This window comes from Pithys albifrons, chromosome 21 (genome assembly GCF_047495875.1).
Source record: "Pithys albifrons albifrons isolate INPA30051 chromosome 21, PitAlb_v1, whole genome shotgun sequence".
In the NCBI taxonomy this organism is placed as follows: domain Eukaryota; kingdom Metazoa; phylum Chordata; class Aves; order Passeriformes; family Thamnophilidae; genus Pithys; species Pithys albifrons.
The window spans coordinates 8,785,102-8,806,060 of NC_092478.1; the positions used below are offsets into that span (position 1 = coordinate 8,785,102).

General features: G+C 41.8%; 1 protein-coding gene across 2 annotated transcripts in view; it reads right to left on the minus strand.

The window, feature by feature from the left end:
- Positions 1–863: 863 nt before the first annotated feature.
- Positions 864–20,959, minus strand: part of ULK2 (unc-51 like autophagy activating kinase 2) — a 39,352-nt gene continuing 19,256 nt past the window's right edge. Inside the window, exons 11-28 of one of the 2 annotated variants that reach the window (XM_071575260.1) lie at positions 20,208–20,258; positions 19,759–19,847; positions 18,852–19,023; positions 17,904–17,964; positions 17,562–17,654; positions 14,213–14,350; positions 13,028–13,173; positions 12,712–12,792; positions 9,643–9,929; positions 9,323–9,516; positions 8,714–8,823; positions 7,753–7,905; positions 6,875–7,083; positions 5,446–5,624; positions 4,433–4,551; positions 3,920–4,077; positions 2,765–2,900; positions 864–2,674 (exon numbers count right to left, since the gene is read on the minus strand). In XM_071575260.1, the coding sequence (XP_071431361.1) occupies positions 2,607–2,674; positions 2,765–2,900; positions 3,920–4,077; positions 4,433–4,551; positions 5,446–5,624; positions 6,875–7,083; positions 7,753–7,905; positions 8,714–8,823; positions 9,323–9,516; positions 9,643–9,929; positions 12,712–12,792; positions 13,028–13,173; positions 14,213–14,350; positions 17,562–17,654; positions 17,904–17,964; positions 18,852–19,023; positions 19,759–19,847; positions 20,208–20,258 (2,444 nt within the window). In that variant the 3' untranslated portion in view covers positions 864–2,606. Of the gene's footprint in view, positions 2,675–2,764; positions 2,901–3,919; positions 4,078–4,432; positions 4,552–5,445; positions 5,625–6,874; positions 7,084–7,752; positions 7,906–8,713; positions 8,824–9,322; positions 9,517–9,642; positions 9,930–12,711; positions 12,793–13,027; positions 13,174–14,212; positions 14,351–17,561; positions 17,655–17,903; positions 17,965–18,851; positions 19,024–19,758; positions 19,848–20,207; positions 20,259–20,959 lie in introns of those variants that run through there. The other variant, XM_071575261.1, reaches the window with a different exon arrangement.

Sequence of the window (20,959 nt, forward strand, 5' to 3'; positions counted from 1 at the left end):
TCTTTGAGGAATGAGTTTATGCAGAAAGACAGGCCATGAACATTGGTCTCCTCCTCCTGAAAACAGCCAGCAAGAATAGCCCTTTTCTTCTCCTCCTGTTTGTGCAGCTGGAGCCTTGCTGGCAAGAGGGGAAGGAGAATGAGCCTGAATCCTGAGAGGGAAAAAAAGAAAACCAACAAAAACCAGCGAGTTCCTGGGAAAAGCAGCCTATCTCCTAGTCTTGTGCATTAAGGCTGTTGCTTTGTTCCTAGATTTGGGTTCAGACATGTCATTAGCATTCCCTGCTCACTCCTTCCTCATCCTCTTTATGTACCAGCTGAGGGCATTTCAAGTCATAAACTGCAGAAAATTTGATAGTACAACTAAGAAATACAACGGCCACATAGCAGCTACCACAGCTCCTCTGCTGGGGGGAGAGCATTAGTTCTAAGGTGAACAAAGCCATAAACTTTGTATAAAAATTGTAGCTTCCTGCCAGTTTGTGTCAATTAGCTCTTATAGGCTGTTTTGGCAAGCCCAGACAGCTCCTCCTTGCTAGAGGCAACAAATAAGCACCCTGTTGAAAGAACATACACCTGTTACCCAGGATCCTACTTAGCATTTTCGTTTTCAAATCCAAGTTAAAAAAAAGTAATTATAAAAAAGAAGCAGGTAAATTGCATTCCTAAAGCCAGGGAAAACAAACTCGGGGACACTCTGTGCCAGAGCTTTCCAGAGATAAGGAACTCAAGGATGCTGCCCCATCCTGCCCTGGTGGCAGGTCCAGCTGCCAAGGGGAACATTGAGCAGCTGGGCTAACCAGCCAAGCACAGACTGTTCTTCTTGAATTTAACACCTTTGGTTACAGACACACAGAAACTCAGTTGTACCATAGAAACACTTCTAGTGTCAGTATTTATTTTTACCTTAATATACATTTATACAGGCCATAATAAAAAGGCTATTACACAACAGTTCAGTGAGTTATTACCTAGTTCCAAGAATAATGCATGCAATTACAAAGGAGAGGTAGAAACACCGTATTAAAGACCTAAAAATACAAACATTATATAAACAAACACTTTCAAATTAACTGTTGGAATTTCATACAGATAAATAAGGTAAAAAGTACATTACTCTGTCAAAGTAAAGGAAACACATGGTTATCCAAACACTGAAACAATATTTTGATGTGTAAGCCCTGTACAACTTTGTCAAACAGTTCAGACCACTGTATTTAAGAGGATTAAAATGATTTTGTCCTGGAGAATGGTTTATTCAAGTATTCAAGCAGTTGAGTAACAAAAAAGTCCCAAAAATAAAGTATAGGAACCATTTCCAGAGAAGCTGATCTGCCTAAATGCTTTGCAAATTGCTGTCCTGATGATCTCATGGGATGCTTGAAATGATAATGCCTATAAGGCTAAAGGAAGCTTCCCACCTCTCCCCCCAAATGCACACAAAATAATCCTGATTTTTGAACACGCTCTATGTAGAGATTCTACATCGATTTATCAGCATCTCAACCTGTAATGTTATTTTCTGTTGTTTTTTTTTTTTTGCATGGTTCCTTGCAGAACCTTTCTGTTTTTACAGTATTTATTGTAATACTGCCCAAGAAACAAACTACAGAGAACTGTCATTACACCCCTAAAGACTGCAGGCATTAATGCACATTTTGCATGCACAACAAAAGATGCAACCAAATCTATATAAAAAGCAAACAACCAGCAACTTAACATTGCTATTACTGAGAAAGTCCAGAGCAGTAGTTACTCAAGTATTAGACAAATAGGTATAAAATGGAAAGGTTCACATGAATACAAGTTTTTACAGTTTGTTTGAAAGTCTTCTAGAAGCTACATTTGAAATTCTGAAAAGAATTTTATGTACACTGAAATGAAATTCAGCCAAGTCCATTGTGCCTTCTTTCTCTAAATTTTTTTATATAGTTCTTCAAAAATGAATATACAGTTGCTTTAGTAAATTAGTGCAAAACAAAATATTTTGGAAGAAGATCATCAAATTGTATCCACATCAGCTGAAAACCCCCTGGGGATTTTGCACAGATGGAGAGAATTTCTTCCATCACCACCTTCCCCCATGCTCTCTCCATCCCTTCATATCACAACCTGAGCCATGTTTACACCAGGTGAGCTCCAATACAAGGCAGCTTAGCCCCCAAAGCTTCAAGCAGCACTTGCACATGGTTAGGGTTTCCCAAATTCACTCGGCCACGTTTTACTGACAGGTTAAAAACTCTCGAGGGAATCTTCTGAGGGAAATGTCTTTTTGTACCTGACACAGAAGAATCCACTCTCTTAAAAACAAACCCTGATCATTCAAGTTCAAAGCGCACGTACAAGGATCAGTTTGAAATGTGAAGAGAGATTCTTTTGAATTCTGTTGCTAGGAAGGAAAAGGAGCTGCTGGATCGGTAAGGCAAGTGTACTTTTGGAATTTCTCCTCTTTGAATATGCTGCTGTTTCTTTGGTAGTCACCACAGAAATGTAAGAATCATCTTCCACATGGGGCAGAACAAGGACAACAATTAAGCTGTAGTGAAAAAAGTGCAGTATCACTGATGTGGTCCCTTATGTTCACACCATCTGGTCCTCGGGATGCTCCTACTGCTCGTACACAGCCACTGTGCTGTAGCAGAGCGCGGAGAGCCTTCGCTCGATGCTGGATTTGTCTGCAGAGACAGGGACAAGACAGGTGATGAGCAGTGGTATCTTACAATGCACTAATCCCATGGAATTGGCAGTACTCAACATGAACTTACACTTGTGTACATTTTCTATATCCGCAGGGTCCTGCAGGATTTTAGTCAGTCCCTCCAGCAGCAGGGCTGCCTTGTGGTATCGATATGTAATATCTTCAGTTTGCTGGAACATCTCGTCCAGAGCTGCTGACTGCACCTGCAATCAGTCAGGAGGGGCAGTTACACCAACAGCACGAGCCAAGTCATGAAATGAAAACCCCAGAATAAACTACCTAAACGTGCCATTAACAAAATATCTTTGAGCCTTAATTTAGCTGATGTGTTTTTATAACCAAGACAACAAAATGAAGTTGGAACTACATGGTCTTTAAGGTCCTTTCCAACCCAAGCCATTGCATGATTCTAAGTCTGAGAGGATATAGCACCTGTGCTGTGTTAACAGAATACTCTGCACATAAAAGCACTTTTTGATCTTCTGTATTTCCATGTGTTACAACATCACATGAATAAATATGTTAATTCTTATACCTACACTCTCTTGTCAAGAAGCCAAATTAATTGTGTACTATTACACCATTATCAGGGTTAAGCACATCTGGGATTTTGCTCAGTTGGTTAAAACTTGGTTGTATAAAGCCAAGGTCATGGGTTCAATCCCCTGTGTGGGCCATTGACTTAAGAGTTGGACTCGATGATCCTTGTGGGTCCCTTCCTACTGAATAGTCTGTGATTTGCCAGAATCTTGTGTGACATCAGTGTTAAAAAGAATTCCCTCTCATCCAAAAAGCAGTTCAGTTTTCTGTACAGTTACTGCATCTGCAGACAGAAATACCAATGACATGAAAGAGCTCCCACATGTTTGCTACCCTTTTTGCTCTGTGTGAACAGATTGATGTTCAAATGACCTGGCAGATTGGCAGACCCTGTGCTTTGGTGAGCCTTTTCTGGCTGAGATTTGAGCACAAAGGGGTTTGTGGTGTTTAGGAGTTCATTTCCTAGTGCTTCATTGCCAAATGTGCTGATGTAGGGGAAACATCCCCGTGGAACAGAATGTGCCAGGAGCTTTAGCCACAGTTAAGGCAGGGCAGGAAAGAAAGACTGACAAAAATCACCATGAACAGAATTCTGGAAACACATTCTGTTTTCTGGTTATGTAGAAGAGGGATGTGAGAGGATGAAATAATTCCTACAGTGTAGGTAAAAGGAGTGCCCTACCATTTCCACAGCACAGCTGTAGATGAGTTTCTCTGCAGTTACACTGTTGATTTCATCAATGAACCTTTGCTTGTCCGAAAAGAAACGATTCAACTTTTCAGTCAATTTCTTGCACATGCCAATACAGAATTTGTATCTCTCGTTGAGGTTTTTCACAACTGGAAGAAAGGTAAGAAGAAATTAAAAAAAAACAAACAACCAAACAACAACATAGCCTCAGTTCAGCTTTGCCCAGCAAAGTAAACTTGTTTAAACTTGTGCTTTTAATGTTTATTTACTCAGCCCTTCTACAACTTGACTGTATATCAAATAATTTCCATTTCAAGTTAATAACTGCTCATTTCCTAACAGTTTCTGGCTGTATCTTTGTTTAGTATCAGGATTGTGCAACTGTACATATCCACAGATTTTGTACAGAAGAAAAACAAACCAATGTTGCAACTGAAACTTTTTGAGTGATGTATCAGCAAAGAAAATTCACAAGCAGAGCAGATGAGATGATGTCACATGTACCTTGCTTAACAGCAGTGGATGGGTTCAGCTTCCCTGATTTGACCTGTGCTTTGGCAAGATGCAGAGAAGATGCCAGTAACTGGGCAGCTTTCATATACAACACCAGCTGCTCCACTTGTCTAGGGAGAGGGGAAAAAATAATCATGCATCACAACACCTTTCTTGAACACATTCAAGCCATAGGCAGACACCACTTTTTAATCACAACCCTGCACAGGACCCAGCAACAGCAGCAAAGGAAGACAGATGTTTAAAATGCAACTCCACCCCTCCCCTCCCTTCCCTTCACAAACACTCTGTCACGGGTTCAGGGGACATCTGCTCATCGAGTCGCTGCAGCAGCAGATACAAACTGCTTTACTGCAGACATTTTAAAAAGGAACACTTATTTGTGGGACTCACTGCCCGAGGTCAACATCTCACCACAAGTGACTGGGTGTACTTTTCTCACAGTGTCATTTCCTATGCCCCTGGAATTCTCAGTTTTGAAAAGCAAACACTTTGCAGGGCTTTTTTGTTGAGTGTTTTTTTGGGTTTTTTTCCCCAGGAAGAAGGCAGGAAGTGGAACTGCCCTTTCTCACCACTCCAAATTTCTCATATTTCTCCTTGCTTTTGATTTTGTATTAGGGCTGAAAAAACAGAGAAATTTGGACATTCCTTCCCCCTTCCCAGCCTCCACCTCAGTGCTACTGCTTCAGTCAACAGGAAGGGATGAGGGCTCAGATCTGACAAGTTTCCACACTCAGAAATGCACTGCTGCACCTCAAACCTGAACTCCTCACCACTTTCCCCAGCTTATGTGACAGACCAGAGAATACTGATCTTTCATTTGTCTGCTGGAAAACATCTCTCTGTCCTTTGCTCTTTCAGTCTTCAGCTGTTAAAAAATCCATTCCTATAAAAATTCTATAGAGTAAAACCACCACTCCCCACAAAAAGGGCACGGCTTCAACACGGCTTTGCTGTGTTCAATCTTCACTAATTCTCCTGATCCCATCTGACCACATACTCACCCCCAGTCTTTGCTGAGCTGGCTGATCTGATCAACAACTATGCTCTCCTGGATTTGGTACAGCGACACAGCAGAAGTGCACAGGTCTGGGTTTCCTCCCCGCACTGCCGTCAGATCCAGAACACATTCTGTAAATGTCAGCATCATGTTTAGATGACGCAGTGTGTCTGTGTGTTCTCTCTGCCAGAGGGACAGATGACAACAATTTAACCATTGTGAGCCACCAGGCATAGTTAAATCTCTTGCTGATCATTTGAGGATTTCTTGGTATGTCAATTCTGTGCAGAAATCACATGATGGCAGAGCCAGCACCAGGGACTACAGGACCAAATGGGTCCAGAGAGATCAACAGATTCTCTCTCTGTTAATGAATTCAAGATACTGTAGTTTATATTAAGATTCTTTCAACAGAGCCAAAGGAATTGGTACATGGAGTTCTGTGTTTGTTGAAACCTGAAGAACTAAAGCAATCAAAGTGAACATCTTACTTGTTATTATATTATCAGCAACACAAAAGTATGCTCGGCACTTGTATGAGGAGCCAGGAGTAACATTTGGCTTCTATTATATAATAGATTTGATACCTACAAAAGTATCAATCTAAAGCTTCATACTTAATCTGCTTCACTCTAATTTAACTTAGTTCTACAATTATATTGTGTAAAAAGGTGGCTGTTAAAGTTTGCAATTTAGACTAAACAGTTCCAATTGGAGCTAACAACTCTCTGCTGCTCAGTGAGCAAAACTGACACTACATGCATAGTCTTAGCTCAAAGAAAAGAGCCTCCAAAACTAATCAAACATATCCTAGCAGTATGTACAATACTTTCATTAGTAATGTAGGTCTAAGTAAAAATCCTCTATCTGTGGGAAGAATAGAGTGTACTGTATGTTACAACATCCTGATTAGATCACATGGAGACCCAAACACCTTCCAGCAAGATGTGAATCAGAGAACAGAACAGCAATCTGTCTTGAGAAATGTACAGTCCCAGGATAGCATTCTGGTGACAGACCACCCCAACTTGTGTTTCCAAAGTGTCACTCCTCCACACATTTTAAGGAATATGGGACACTCTTCCCACAAGTAGGATTTAACGTCATCCCCTGACTGTGAAGAATCATTTAAATGCCCAGAGGGCGTTGTTACTGTCAGCACCCACATCCAGAGACTTGGCATGCAACAGAGGCCTCTTTGGGAGGCTCTGGTGGACAAAAGCAGTCATGTTCCTCTGGTTACCTGTTCAAATGTATGAAATGCCAGTAATAACTACCAAAGAGAAACTGGCCACAATTGATACAGGAATATTTTCAAGATCTCAAGAACATGCAAGACAGTGAAGGGAAAACCACAGAGCAGTCCTGGTTTTACCACATCTCTGTTTTAGCAACATAACACATTATAAAACATTAAATTACTTTTTCTATACCTCCATTAAAGTTTCCTCAGGCAATTCAGGAGCTTCAAAAGTGATGAAGCCCTCTAAGCTGGGAGGCGAAGTACCATAGGGCATGTACTTCAGACTCGGAGCCGCCTCGGCTCCCGGAGGAGAAGAGCCCATATAAATCCCAGGAGGAGAACCCATATATACACGGCCACTAGTGGAGCAGAGAGACCCTCCAGAACTGTTTGATCCAACTACAAGAAAAATAACACACATATTCAGTGTATGGTTGTTCCACGGGATGACAGCAAGTGCCAGAGCAGGATCATCCCAGATTCCCCCTGGGGGGCTCTCCTCACTGCTCCTTGCATTGCTCTGCAGAGAATGCAAAGGCTGCACCAGAACCAGCTTGTGACAACTCACAATGCACAGTCTGGGATGAGGCTGACACGGTTCCAAGGCAGAGAGTCCAGAGTCCAGCCCAGAGGCCGTGCTGCAGATCACAGCAGTACAGTGCTGCACAGTCCTGCTCACCCTGAGCACATAAAGGCCTTTCCCTTGAGGTTTTTGGTATTTGGCAGCATAGCTGACATGTGTCAAAATGCAGTCAGGTCCCACCCTTTGTGTGCTGCTTCTGGGAGCAGCCAAAAATCAGGATTCTGGTTTTTCCTCTCCACCTTTGACACATAGTTTATACTTCCTGTGGTGGATTAAAGCTGTGAACACAGGAGGTTACACAGGGCTTTGTATTGTAAATCTGTGCCTCTGACTCTCTTTAGGAGGGAAAAAGTAGAAATCATTGGATATTGATCTCTACAAAGCACTTTTAGTGTACGGCCTGCAGGACCTGTGCAAGGCAGCAATCAGGACAAGCCTCAATACTGTGCTTGAGAACAGTCCACAGCTGCCAGGAAAAGTCTTACCTGAGGTGGTTCTTGTTCTGAGGACCATATGGGTGCAGGTAGGAGGGGTGGCACTGCTTGGAGGGGACCCCACAGTAAACATGACAGCCCGAGAACTTGCCCCGCTTCCCATGGATGGAGTTGCCATTGCAATTCCATAGGGTCCTGCTGGAGCTGGAAGAGAAAATATCAGCAGGTTAGTCCCTATCACATGTCATCACACCAATTAGTAATTATATGCAGCAAATTGGAATACTGAAACACAACATGGTTTGATGTAGATCCAAGACCTGGACTTGTTAAAAGTTCTGTCAGAAAATAAAACAAGCTGAGTGGACAGTCTTAGTGAAACACAAGAAAAGTCAAGCTTACAGTTTACACAGATCTTTTTACTTTCAATATCTCTCTGTTCTACTCTCACGCAGAAAAGAACAACAGAGACTCCCTGAGAGCCCGAAGACAACACCAGTTCTGCAGCAAAAGATATAACAGAAAAATTCTCAAGGCAGATCATGACAGGTCTGGAGGATGAAGACCAGCACTGACTGCAGAACTCCTTCCATCTGCTCAGCAGTGAGAACTTCTGGTGACCATTTGTGGTAAGGGACAAGCTCAAGGAAGAAGGAGGAAAAGAACACCCTAAAGATGCAGAATTACATAAACTGGCTTTCCTTGAAGTCAGGGTGGAATTAAGAAATGAAACAGCCACAAATGTTGAATGAAAAATAAAACCAAATCAATAAAACCCAAGCCCCTCCAGCCAGGATAGCACAGAAATAGATATTTTCCTGTCTCAGTTATTTTTAAAGCTATGGTAAAGCAATGGAACAAATCCCCTTAAAGACTTAAAAAATCCTTCTGTACTGAGGCTAAAAATTGTCAGAACCAATTATTGAAGTTGGAAGCAGAACTGTACCTAGCTGGCACTCCATAAAAACCTGAGCACATAGAGACAGCTTGGATATATCACTCTGATCCTCACCTGTATCCATTGGCCGCTCTGTATTCAGGCTGTCTGTGCTGCCCTGGTATAACTGGCCCCCAAGGGTAGTCTTTACCTGTTGATCTGACAGCTTCCCAGTACTAACAGATCTGGAGAGGAAAACAAAAAAATCCCCAAAAAAGTAATTCAGTAAGATCATCTAACTTGCAAGTAAGGATGACTTTCAGATTCAAGATATTTATTATAGAGAATTTTTCAACAAAAGCAGAGAAAGTATTGAACTCATGCTGTTCATCATGAACCTACTACAACAAAGCTAACCATAAAAAGAAAGAGACCTTTTTCTCTTAAAAATTTAAGTTGCAGTTTTTGTCATAGATATTTTCAAGCAAGAACTGAACAGGCTTTACAGAGGCAATGCAATTCCAGATTCAGATAATCAAAACAAAAGGGAAGCAGACAGCAACACAGAGTGCTGCAGGAAGTCCCTGCTATATTTATACCCAGTACAAAATGTTTCTGTTGCACACAGCAAACCTCAGCATCCCCTCGGAGCTCCCTGCCTGCACCTCACCCCTGTGTGCAGTGCATGTCCCTCTGCTCAGTCACCTCCCCAGTGCAACAGGTTACAGACAGTGCAGTGCCCACCTGCCAAAGGTAGTTTTGCTGTGCTGTTCTCCTGCCTGTTTGTCAGCTCCCTGGGCAGAGTGGAAGTGTGTGAACTCTCTTGGGTCAGCGATATCTTTAGGCTGCAACGGGGTTTCGGCCAAGCCCTGGCGATTTGCCAGGGCCAGCAAGTTTGAGGACGCTTGAGTTTTAGGTATTTTGAAAGGAGCTGTTGCCTTTAAGAATCAAGAGCAAGAACACAGAAAAAAACAAAGTTAGAGCCCCAAAATATTCTTGGGAATGGTTACAGGCAGTGTGTGTTACCATTTCACATCTTACTGAGAATAGCAAACTTGACAAACCTTAGTGGGAGAGCCGATGATTGTTGGTAGTGGGGTTTTGAACAGCCAGTCTGAGCTCCTGGGTGAGGATCCCATGTGTTTGGTGGGTGATGTTCCCAGGCTACCTGGCCTGCTTGGCTGTGGAGAATGGCTGTACCCATACCCAGCATAGGATGGGCATACTGGGTCTGAGTGCTGCTTTCTGAGCTTCTGCTTGTTTTGGTAAATATCTGTGAGAGTAGGAGCACTCTGCAACCTCGCTCCCATCAGCAGTGACTGTGGAGATTGAGAGGGTGGTATTGGAGAACCTGTGGGGATGAGAAATAATAAAGTAAAATTATACTTACAGTGCTTGGAAAACCCAAATTGATAAAGCTCAAAATTCAGAGAACAACATTAAACTGAAAGGAGATGGACTGCAAATACTGAGGTATGTTTGATGATTAGCTCACTAGATGGCAAGGAGACTGGATCTAGCCCATGGATTATTTGGACTAAGGCTACAGTACACTGGTGAGAAATTCAAGCTGCCAAAAAGACAAGGTTTCAGAGTGACAGCTGTACTGGCAGCTGCAGTACATCTGGCAACCTGGATCAGGACAAATAAAGTGGTTGGATCCAGCAGGAATGGCATAACCAACACTGAAATTCCAAGGGCAGCCGCCAAGACTCTTGGTTGAATAGATGTTCTCAAGCCCTGGAATTATATTCCTGCAAACAAGTGCGTGAATTAACATTGCATGTTAATGACTTGGTTTGTGTGTAATGACTTCATTTGCAGACACAAAGGCAGCTCATGTTCCTGCAGGAAAACTAGGTACTAAACCAAATTATTCAGATGGAACACTTTGGGATCACTACTCTGGACAGTCATTTACTTTTTAGTCTGTCAGACTGAATCTTTTTCAGAAGCTTACAAAGGAAGTCCACACTTAGGCAGGAGTGCAAAGTTTCTCCTGAAGCAAATAGAAATGGAAGAGCCATAAGTTGTCATTTAATCAGAAAGCTTTGAAGAAACATCTCTTATAAACATCTCACCTACTCAAAGGTGCCCTTTGTCTTTCAAAATAAGGAACCTAAAATGTTATGAAATGGTCTGTTCCTTGTATATATTTTTATGACTCATGATAAGGAACTGGGCAAAGTTACAAATAGTACATAATACTTCAGCTTTATGGTCACAGCTTCCCAGAGGAAATGCCTGTCTATAACCTCAAAGAGCTGACACTGAAGTGACAATTTCACTCATGCTTAAAAAAAAAAAAGGAAAAAAGAAAGAAACAAGGCAAAAGTGAAAATGAACCATACAACCAGAGAAAGTTTTCAAGAGGTGGCCATGACAATTCTCTGAGATAAGATCCATCTCATAAATGTATGCTCAAAAACCCCATCACAAACTTCTTGCAGTTTGCTCAGTAAAGTGCCCAGCTGTTCAGACATCCCTTTGAACGTTCTTAAGCCCATGCTTTTGCTAGTTAGATTCTGAATATGAGCTACTTCATCTTGATTTCATTCCACCCCATTAAGCAGCATGTTTTAGAACAGCCTGTCTGCCTCCAGCTCCAGCAGAGGGATTAAACCTATTTCTCATTAACTTTCCAGCCAAGAATTTGCTTGTCTCAAGTCCCTCTGCTTGGCTGTCTCACAGCACTGAAAGTCCTCACCTGTTGCTTCTGAATCAGTCTTAAATCTCACTGGTTCCTGTTCTAGTGCTGTTGCCACCCCAGGGAAGGCTTCAGTTAGAAGTGTGTCCTCTGCTGCCACTGGCAGCAAGAACAGCTCAATTAGTTCAGAAGTTACACTATCACAGAATCTTCAGTCCCTAGAAAAGACCCAGCACGGATGACCTCACCTCACCCAAAGCAAAAGACTGCTTCCCATGCCCACTTAAATGCTGAAAAACAGACTTGCTGCAATTTGTGGTGTTTTACAAATAGAAATACCACTGCAGTCATTTGAAATTAAGAAACCAAGTCAAGTAGGAAAAGAATACAGAAAACATATGAAGAAATGAAACATTAAAAACCCTTACAGCCATAAAAACAGTGCTGTGGTATGTTACAAGTTAGTTTGATATTGGCAAAAGGCACTAAGCCAAGAGCCCTACAAAATTCTATCCAAAGGAAAGCTGCAACAACAAAAGCACACACAGAGCTTTGTATTCTCTTCACACACACCCTTTTCCCTTTTTAAGGGAAGATACTATTTCAAGTCTAAGGAGTCACTCATTCCTTTTGTTGAGCCTGCCAATGGCATTGCAATTACGAAAGCAATTTTTGAGACACATGGATGAAACCATTCCCAGACAAGGCTACTCCAAGAAATGAAGGCTCTATCATCTCCAGATGATTTGGGGAAGTGTTTAAATAGGGCAAAACTCAACATAATTTCAACACCACACCTTAGACAGTCAAAATAAGAGTATAACCAGGTTTTTAGATTAAGAAGAAAATACACCCAAAATGTGCACAGAGCAAAAGAACATGTTGCTGAATTGCATATTCTTATGCCCAATCCTTCTGGCATTACTGTGCAATTCCATCTTTAACAGTCTCAGAACATCTCTAAATCCTATTTCTTCCTGATCTTTTTTTTTCCTGCTGGCATGCCATCATAATTTATGACTTGCAAAGCTCACTGACTGCTTAGCAACATCAACACCAGATCCCAGCCTATTTCCTACGGGAATGACAAAAACATGTTGCACACTCTACACTGGCAGTTCTTCCTCCCTTTTCTGAGAACTGGTATGACAGAGCTGGTCTATCCAAAGCAGATTCTGAGAAGCATTTTACTACCATTCATGACAGATCATGCCTGCTAAAAGGTAGGCTTCATCAGAGGTGCCTTCTCATCCTGAGAAAAAGAAACTTCAGTTGCTTTCTTATTGAGTAGGGAATTAGTTATAGGGAAAGGTGTCACACAGTCCACAACTGGGCTGTTTCCACAAAGGCCTCAGTGCACCACTCACTCAGTGTCTCCTGTTAACCCTACTGATGTGTGTTGGCTCTCCTCCCCCTTCACAAAGCACTGTAGAAGCTCCACCAAAATATCAAAACAGTACTGGTTGCACTGTCTAAAGTCACCCACCTGAGAAGTTCCTACTTCTTGATTCATGTCCTTGAAGTTGTCCACAACAACAGTGTCCAAGCTGCTCAGGTATGGTTCCAACTATGCAAACAAAACCAAAATGTGAGTTTACATTTTATACTTCACCTACAAATGAAGATAAAGCAAGTGAAGACTTGCTTAGTTTACTACTGTGAGTCAATTAACAGAAATTATTTCAGACATATGACCTAGTTGTGGGCAGATTGTGGTTTAAGGTAATTTCAAGTAAGAATTAGCATTCTGAATTGCTGTTCCAGATAAAGCTTTACTAATTGCTAAGAGTTTATGGGCTTACCTAGTGGTGAAGGAGAATATGGCCTAGAAGATCCCGTGGATAACCTGCGCCCAACCCCCTGGGCAGTGTCAGCTGGCACTGGAGAGCACGAGCCCATCTTCATGAAACCCATCGGGCTGGTGTTGGAGCGTCTCACAACTCCAGCTCTGACAAGGTGAACAGAATGGTTACACACACTGTGGTAACAGGTTCCTTGAGATAAGCTTCAGAATCCCCTGAGGAGAATGATCAGCTAAAGAAAATACTGATACTTCAAAAGGAAACTTAAATGTTGAAGCTTATTAACCTAATAACTTAAGCTGAGCTTTCCATACTGAACATAATTAATAATTCCTTTTGTTCATATAGATTTTTTAACTTTCAATGGCATAATGACCTGTTCAGTTGGGAACATTAAAACAGATATCCCTCAGTACACCCTAATCTTCAAACAACTTGCTCATCAAGTTTTTAATTTTACAGTCACGTGAAATGTATTGCTGCAAATGCCCATTTTTAAATCAGCAAAGATTCAGACAAAGTTCTCATACTGGGTCTGGTGCACAGGTCAGAGAACTGAAAACAAATTGTTTAAGAGAAAGGCATTTCCCTGAGTGTATCAACTACCATCAAATCAGAGATCCTGAAAAAATATGCAAGAAACATTGGGGTTTGATTTGTGAAGATCTCCAGAGTTCTGGGAAGCCCATTTATGAGACTGACCTTCACCAGCCTGACCCTGTAGACCACAAGGCAGAGAATAAGCCTGGCTCACTCGAGCTTTGTAATGAGACAAGCTGGGTAACTGGCATGCCAAAAATTGTTTCCTTGACATTCTACAGAACAAAGCATTCATCTCATCACTACATGTGTGGAAACAAAACATAACTTATTACTGACATTCTAATTTATGATGTAATGCCATGCAATACACAAAAAGGAATAAAAAAAAGCAAGACTTCATCTTTTTACCTTCTTGGGTTGCATTTGAGCGAAAGAACAAGCTCATTTTGTTTTCATGAAATATTGCAAGTGCCCATCCAACAATCTTGAGATTGTAAAGGACTATTATTTGTTATCATTGAAACATCTCAGTAGCGTGTTTTTGTGTGGAAAAAAATGCCATCAGCAAGAAAGCAGGGACATCTGTCAGGGTACAGACCCAAACCAGACCCCAGAAAAGGGAGTTAAAAAGCCTGGGCTCACCTGGGTGATCCGTGGGGGTTTGGCACGGGGCTGGCAGTGGAGGAGAGGTGCTGCTCAATGCGCTGGTAGTTCCGGAGCTGGGTGGGCACCGGGATTGGCGCCGTCTCGCTGCGGGGGGACACCGAGGGCTGACAGTGCCTGGGGGTGGAAGGTACGGAGACAGGAGGTGAATACAGGCAGACAGGTCTCTCTCAGAACTGCACCACTGTAGGAATCGCAAGAAAATCTAGGAAATAGGCAAATAAACTTCTTCTGCACTCGCTGGGTGCACAGTGATCTTGGCTTGTCCTAACCCAGCTCCAGCACCGCGTGGAGGAGGATCAGACCCGTTCACTCCCACCTGCTTTTCCCACACTGGCTGGGCTCAGATGGAACTGGGAGTGCAGCAGGGCTGGAACCCTCCGTCACACATCACTGCAATGCCCAGGTCCCTCTGGCTCCCTGCCAGCTCTGCTCTGTTTACCACACTTCAAAATAGCGTTCTAGGAAAACCCACTGCGCTCGGAACAGGAAGTTCAGCAGCAGGGCTGGAATGTGGACAAAAGCCACTAAAGCACAGTCAGAGATATCATCCCAAGAGACACCGTGAACTTGCAAAAGGAAAACATGTTATGTAACCAGCCCCTGACAAAGGAACCAAAACCACACACCTGAACATTAATCCACAGACTCCAACTGCGGAGCAGCATTACCCAAGTTCAGCTGCAGTGTCAGTGACCTGGATTACCTCAGAGTGCTGCCCGATAAGAGACTCAAACCACTGCATGTAAATCAGTTACCAGCACTTTTAAAGGAAGACAGAATTCAACAGAAAGAATTTCACACAAATAAGCTTTTTCAAAGATAATCAGTTTACTATCTGGTCTTTTCTTAACCATGTCTTCAAATAAAGATTATAGATTCTTAAAGAAATATGAAAAATTTCTAGAAGACAAGCAGTTACACTGCATGGCTACAGCAGAACAGAAGTCTGGGTTTCTGACTGTATCTGTCCTATTCTCTTTGCTACCTCTGAGAATAAAATATTACTTCCTAATATGCACAGAACTTCCTTAGCAAAAGAAAATAAGTTTGTCCTTCTGTTCCCACCCAGTCTCTGGATACCACAGAGTAATTTGGAAGTCGGCTGTGGGCACACAGTCAGCAGAAAGACTGAAAGCTCCCAGGCAAGGAGAAGGTCTCACAAGTGGAAACCACACAAAGGCCGTGGGCAACCTGCCACAACTAACACAGCACAGGGAGGGAGCACAGGGAGGCTCCCCAGGCCCAGTCCCAGGACAGGGGAGCCAGATGGTAATGGAAATGTGGCAGGGACACTGAGGACACCATGAAGGCACTTCAACTTTTAAAGAACTCAGCATGGAAAATGCCTTCCCCTGCTCTCCCACAGCCCTGCAGGTATGTCCAAGTAAGCTCTTGAGCCCTGAGCTGATTGGAGGCAGCAGTGCTGTGTTGGTGTGGGGGGCACAGCCCCATCAGGGCTCCCCAGCTCAGTCCAACGCTGAGCTCTGCTCAGGCATCCCCCAGTCTGATGTGGTTTGTCACCAGTCAGGGAAAATGCAATACAGATGTGTGCAGAGCTGCATGCAAATCTTGCTTCTCTGAGATCCAGAGAATAAAATTAGCAATGAACCACAGGAGAATGAACCACCTCGACCTGAGATTAGCTCAGTTGGTTAAAACATGGTTTTAATAATGCCAAGGTCATGGGTTCAATGCCCTGTGTGGGCCATTGACTTAAGAGCTGGACTCGATGATCCTGTGGGTCCCTTCCAACTCAGAACAGTCTGTGATTCTGTGATTCTGTGACCTATTCTGCCCATTCTGGTTGGAGACTGAGAAGAGCAACAGCTTCTTCTATGCGACATAAAGCAGCATAACTGTGAGTACAGCTCGTTCAGTTTGATCAGCTAAAAAGAAAAATTCCTGTTTCACAGGGCATAACCTTTTGTAAAAAAACAAACAAAACAACCCAAAAACAATGAAAAAACATTTCTCAGGAAATAAAAAACCAAAATCCCAACCAAAAGCAGCACATTGTGGAATACTAGACACACACACTACTTTCTTTAGACTATGCCCCAAGCAGCCCCAAATTCAGTTACTGAATTTACTCAACCAATAATTAAATCAAACTATTATAGTCCAAAGAGAGTGTGAACAGCAGAGACTTGTGTCTAAGCACATGATCATTTAGCTCTTAACTAATGTACAGATAACATAACTGGTATATTGTCATAAAACCTGTAACTCTAAAAACTCTGCCTGACACATTTAAAATAGGAAATTACAGTGTATTTTTAATACCTTTTAATACATGGCCAATTCAGAGCAAATGGATCTTTACAAACCATCCCCATTATCTGCCCTTAAACACAACACATAAGATAAAAGCTGTATTGACAGCCCCTGTCAGCAGATTTCAAACTGCACAAAGATCAGCACAAAGTACCAAACTTTTCTTGTGACAAGCATTTCTAAACAAATAATGCTGACTTGCAGCCCTCTAATATTGGCACAAGCCAAAAATACACACAGCATAGTATCTTTACTCCCCAGTTAGCCACTCATACTGCCTCTATTCCTACTGAAAACATTATGAAATTCATAATGTTTCACTTCAATTCAATTCTTGATCAAATGGCAAATCTAACACTTCTGTTTAGACATTACATGAGTAGTTAAACACCCTGAGTAAGCTTTACATTTTCCAGTATAACACAGGAAAGAGTTCAGGCACCACTGATGAAAATTGGTTCTCTTTCCAACAAGCAGAAACTTAAGCCTACAGTCATGTGGAAGAAAAGGGACTAATTACCAGTCCTGCTGATGGAAAACCTGCAATACATGTTTAGCTCTTCCATGTGACTTCTTTGGTATCTTGTGAGACACAAACATGAAATTCACAGTAATCACTTGCACAAAAGCCACACCCAGTGACCAGACACAAGCCAAGGCAGCCACGAGACACAAATCCACAGCAATCAGGCCTTTCAAAGTTCCTCTTTTCACAACTACTTCTTAAAATATGTCTGCATTCAACATTTTGACTCACTGAATGAAGATTTCTTGCTTCACAACACCAAAAAAGACAAGTCACTTATTTCTCTAAAGTTTCTGCTTTTAAACAGTTCAACATTTAAACAAACTCTCTTTCCTTAAGGAAATCTCTTGGGGATGCACCAGAGATTGGATGAAGTGTAGAGAGCCTGGAAAAAGAGAGGCCTGGATTCTATTTCAGTCCAGTTTCCACTAGACATACCCAATTAAAAGAAAACAAACAACCCAAACCATTTAGTAGCAGAAAATCTTTTTGAAAGAGGGGAAGTCCAAAGGCTGCATCACACACCTGTTGGCTGTGCCAGAAGCAGTACTTCGAGAAGAGGCTGAGGAGGGTTTCTGTACAGTTCCTGAGCTTCCAGAAATAGTTAATGGTGACTGCCTGTGAAAACAAAAAACACTGTCAAAAGACAGGTCCTCACACCAGAGAAACTCTCCACTTGGCAGCAAAACTTCCTGAATTCCAGCTGTTTACATATTCCTATTAAATTCAACTTGGCATATTCATCTTTAAGAAAGTCCACACAGCTATGAAAACCCATCCCTGCCAAAACCCCAGCAGGCCCTTCTGCAGCTGCAGCACCAGTTTGAGAACATGGGACTTGCTCTGGAGCAGGCTCAGCACACGTACCCTCCACACATCAGGAACTCGCTGGAAGCTCTCCTGCCAGCTGCTCCCAGTGGCATGTCATCTGCAGGGACAGAGCACATGCAAACCCACGTCAGGAAGCAGAATCTTACAAAGAAAGAGATCTCCAGTATTACTGTTGTAGAAAAAAAACATTTCTGTGAACATATAGGAGTTTTCCACAAACTGTTTTTTGTAGGAAAATACCTCAAATGTAACCACCAATGCAAGTGTAACTGGGGAAGGGAGTTCTTTAACAAGTTATTTTGTTGTTTGTGGCTTTTTGCCATGCTAATTACAATAATTTTGAAATAAAATCCATTGCTTAAGAGTACAAGGTATCAGCACTGGGATATTTATAATAATGAACAACAGAAGCCCTTCAGGCACTAATTTCAGACAAATATTTAACACAAGCTGGTGGCACTGCACAGGAATCAGCTGACTTTGTGCAGTTCAGGTTGGGACAATGCTGTAAAATGGGAACCTGCTACGTCCAAGTCTTTCTTTAAGCCCAGTCTGATACTTTACTTTTTATGTTTTTTATGTTTTTACCTGCACTTGTTTATTATCTAAAGCTGTACAGCACAAGCTGTTCAGGTAGTCTGGAGGAAACAAAGTGCCTGCCTCCCCTAAGAGAACCCTTGGGCCTCTTATCAGCAGTTGTTTACAACTGACTCTCTTCTTCTACTGCCAAACCCCAATATTTTCCATGCCTTTAAATCACCTCAGTGTCTTTGGCATATCTGGCTGCTCAGCTGAAGGTGAAAACGTCCCAGATGGACATGCAGTACCAGACAGTTTCCATCCAAAGAGCAATCAAACCAAAGAAATTAATTTCATTGTGAATTGAGACACATTTAGAGAAAAGAGAGCCAAAGAGTAACAGGATCTAAACATATGTTATGACTGGAAATTGGTTTAAGATGTAAAAATAAGGAAGGTTCTTACATGAGTGGTCTGAAGAGATATTGTGTGGGACAAGGACAAAGTCATCTGTGTCACAAGAGGAGTTCTTACTGCTGGTACTGGCAGAGTCTTTAGAGACCTGAAGATAGTTGGGAGGACCCAATGGAGGGGAAGACAAATTTTCTTCTTGAATATGCTGCATGTCTGGCAGAGACTGGGGCAGTGGGAGGAAGAAAGGAACAAAACCACTGTCAATCCAGTGATTCAGAAAGTAGAAATGCTTTTTAACTCTGAAGTTTCCAAAGAATCAACACCAGCTTTGACCAAAAAAAACCCCACCAAAATCAAACACACAAAAGCCCCACATCCAAAAATCAGCCTGAATTTAAGTTTTTAGAAATATCAAATATATTTCAAGGTGGAAATTTCAATATTTTGATATTCCAATATTTCAATTTGAAAATTTCAAATACTGGATAACCCTGTAATGTCAATTTAGGCAGTCCTATATTGATCAGGCTGCGAGTTTAAACAACTGATTTATTCAATCATTCCTGATGATACAGATGCACCTCCTCCAAATGTCATGTAAGGTTGTTTGTAATAAGGGGTCTTAGCCAAAAAGGCCAATTCAAAATTTATCTGCAAGTCATTACTTTGCAAATCATATTAGCATAATATAATTTCCTACTCAAAGCAAAAAATATATCAAATGCTAAACAAAAAAGAAAAACAAAAAAACCCCACAATGTACAACACAAGCAGCGAGAGGTAAACAAAATGTTGATGGCATTCTAGCACAAGACAAGGGTTATCCCTCACTCTTTGCTCTTAAAATGTGACAGTTTACACTGCTCAAGAGTTAAAAGATCTAAAAAGCTCAGGAACTCTTGGCTAAACATTACAGAAAGTATTTTCTAGAGATTGTTCTGCAGCACAGAGAACTTACTGGGGGAGAAGCAAAGCGGCAGGAAGGGGAACTACCACAGGAGCTGCCAGAGACTGAGCCTGGGTATGTGGGCACTGGCACAGGACAAGCTGGAAGAGAGAAACACAGAGGGGAAGAAAAAATGGGATTAAGATTTTGAAAGGCTGAATTTCAAACAAATTTCCTCATTCAAAAAGCCTTACACAACTCATAAGCACAGCACATCCTCCATCACACAAGGGTATTTAAGTTCAGTTGAAATGTCAAAGGAATGGATAAATAAGTATCACATTTCAGTCTGGCATAACACAAGAAAGGATTCAACACTCAGGCTCACAATAGAGCACAACAACAGGCAGGCTGAGGAAAATGTCTCATAAACACTTAGTGTGGTATTTGGCAGATCCTTCTCCCTTCAGCCCCCAACATTCATCATTCACACAAATAAGTGGAAAACCCAAACTACTTACATTTTTTGACTGTTGAAACATGATCCAGGAAAGGGTGGTTGAAAAATGCTTCTGTAGAACAAGAAACAACCACCATTGTGAGTAAATGTACAACTGACAGGATTTACAGACTATATTGCAGATGGTGATAAATGGTTGCTTTCCCAGAATCAACCTTCCAGAGCCAGAGGGCGAAGAGCTCATAAAAGATTAAAGCCTTCTATGTTATGTGCTGCTATAGTATTTGGAAGGAAACAAAAATCAATTGAATAACTTCAAACATCAGTCAGCAAGGCAAATCAGACTTAAGTGCAGTCATAAGATGTCCTCCAGTAATTCAGAGTCATGTACAAAAGAAACCTTTCTACACTCCTCAGGAAATTGTATTCTCTGTGGTACTTATTCAATTCTAGTCTGCTCTTCAAAACAGTGAGCATCTTTCACATCAGACACTGGAAGTATTTTCACTTCTGCCTTTCCCAAGGATTGACATTTATTTTTGAACCCATTAATGCTACACCTCAGGTGGCCAAAACTCACAGCAAAGCAGCAGCCACTCTGCTTCTCACTCCCTAACAGCAGAACACGAACTGTGCAGCCTTTTCATGGCATAAAACAGAATTAAACACCCTTTCTTTAACAAGTTCTTCAATTAACTTGCTGCTGCTACAACAGAAACATTTTGCTTTTGTTGCAAGTGGGTATGCTGAGGTACTTTTAACTGAGCACAACCAGTTGGCTCCCAGGTTACATGGAAAGTTTTGTTCTACAAG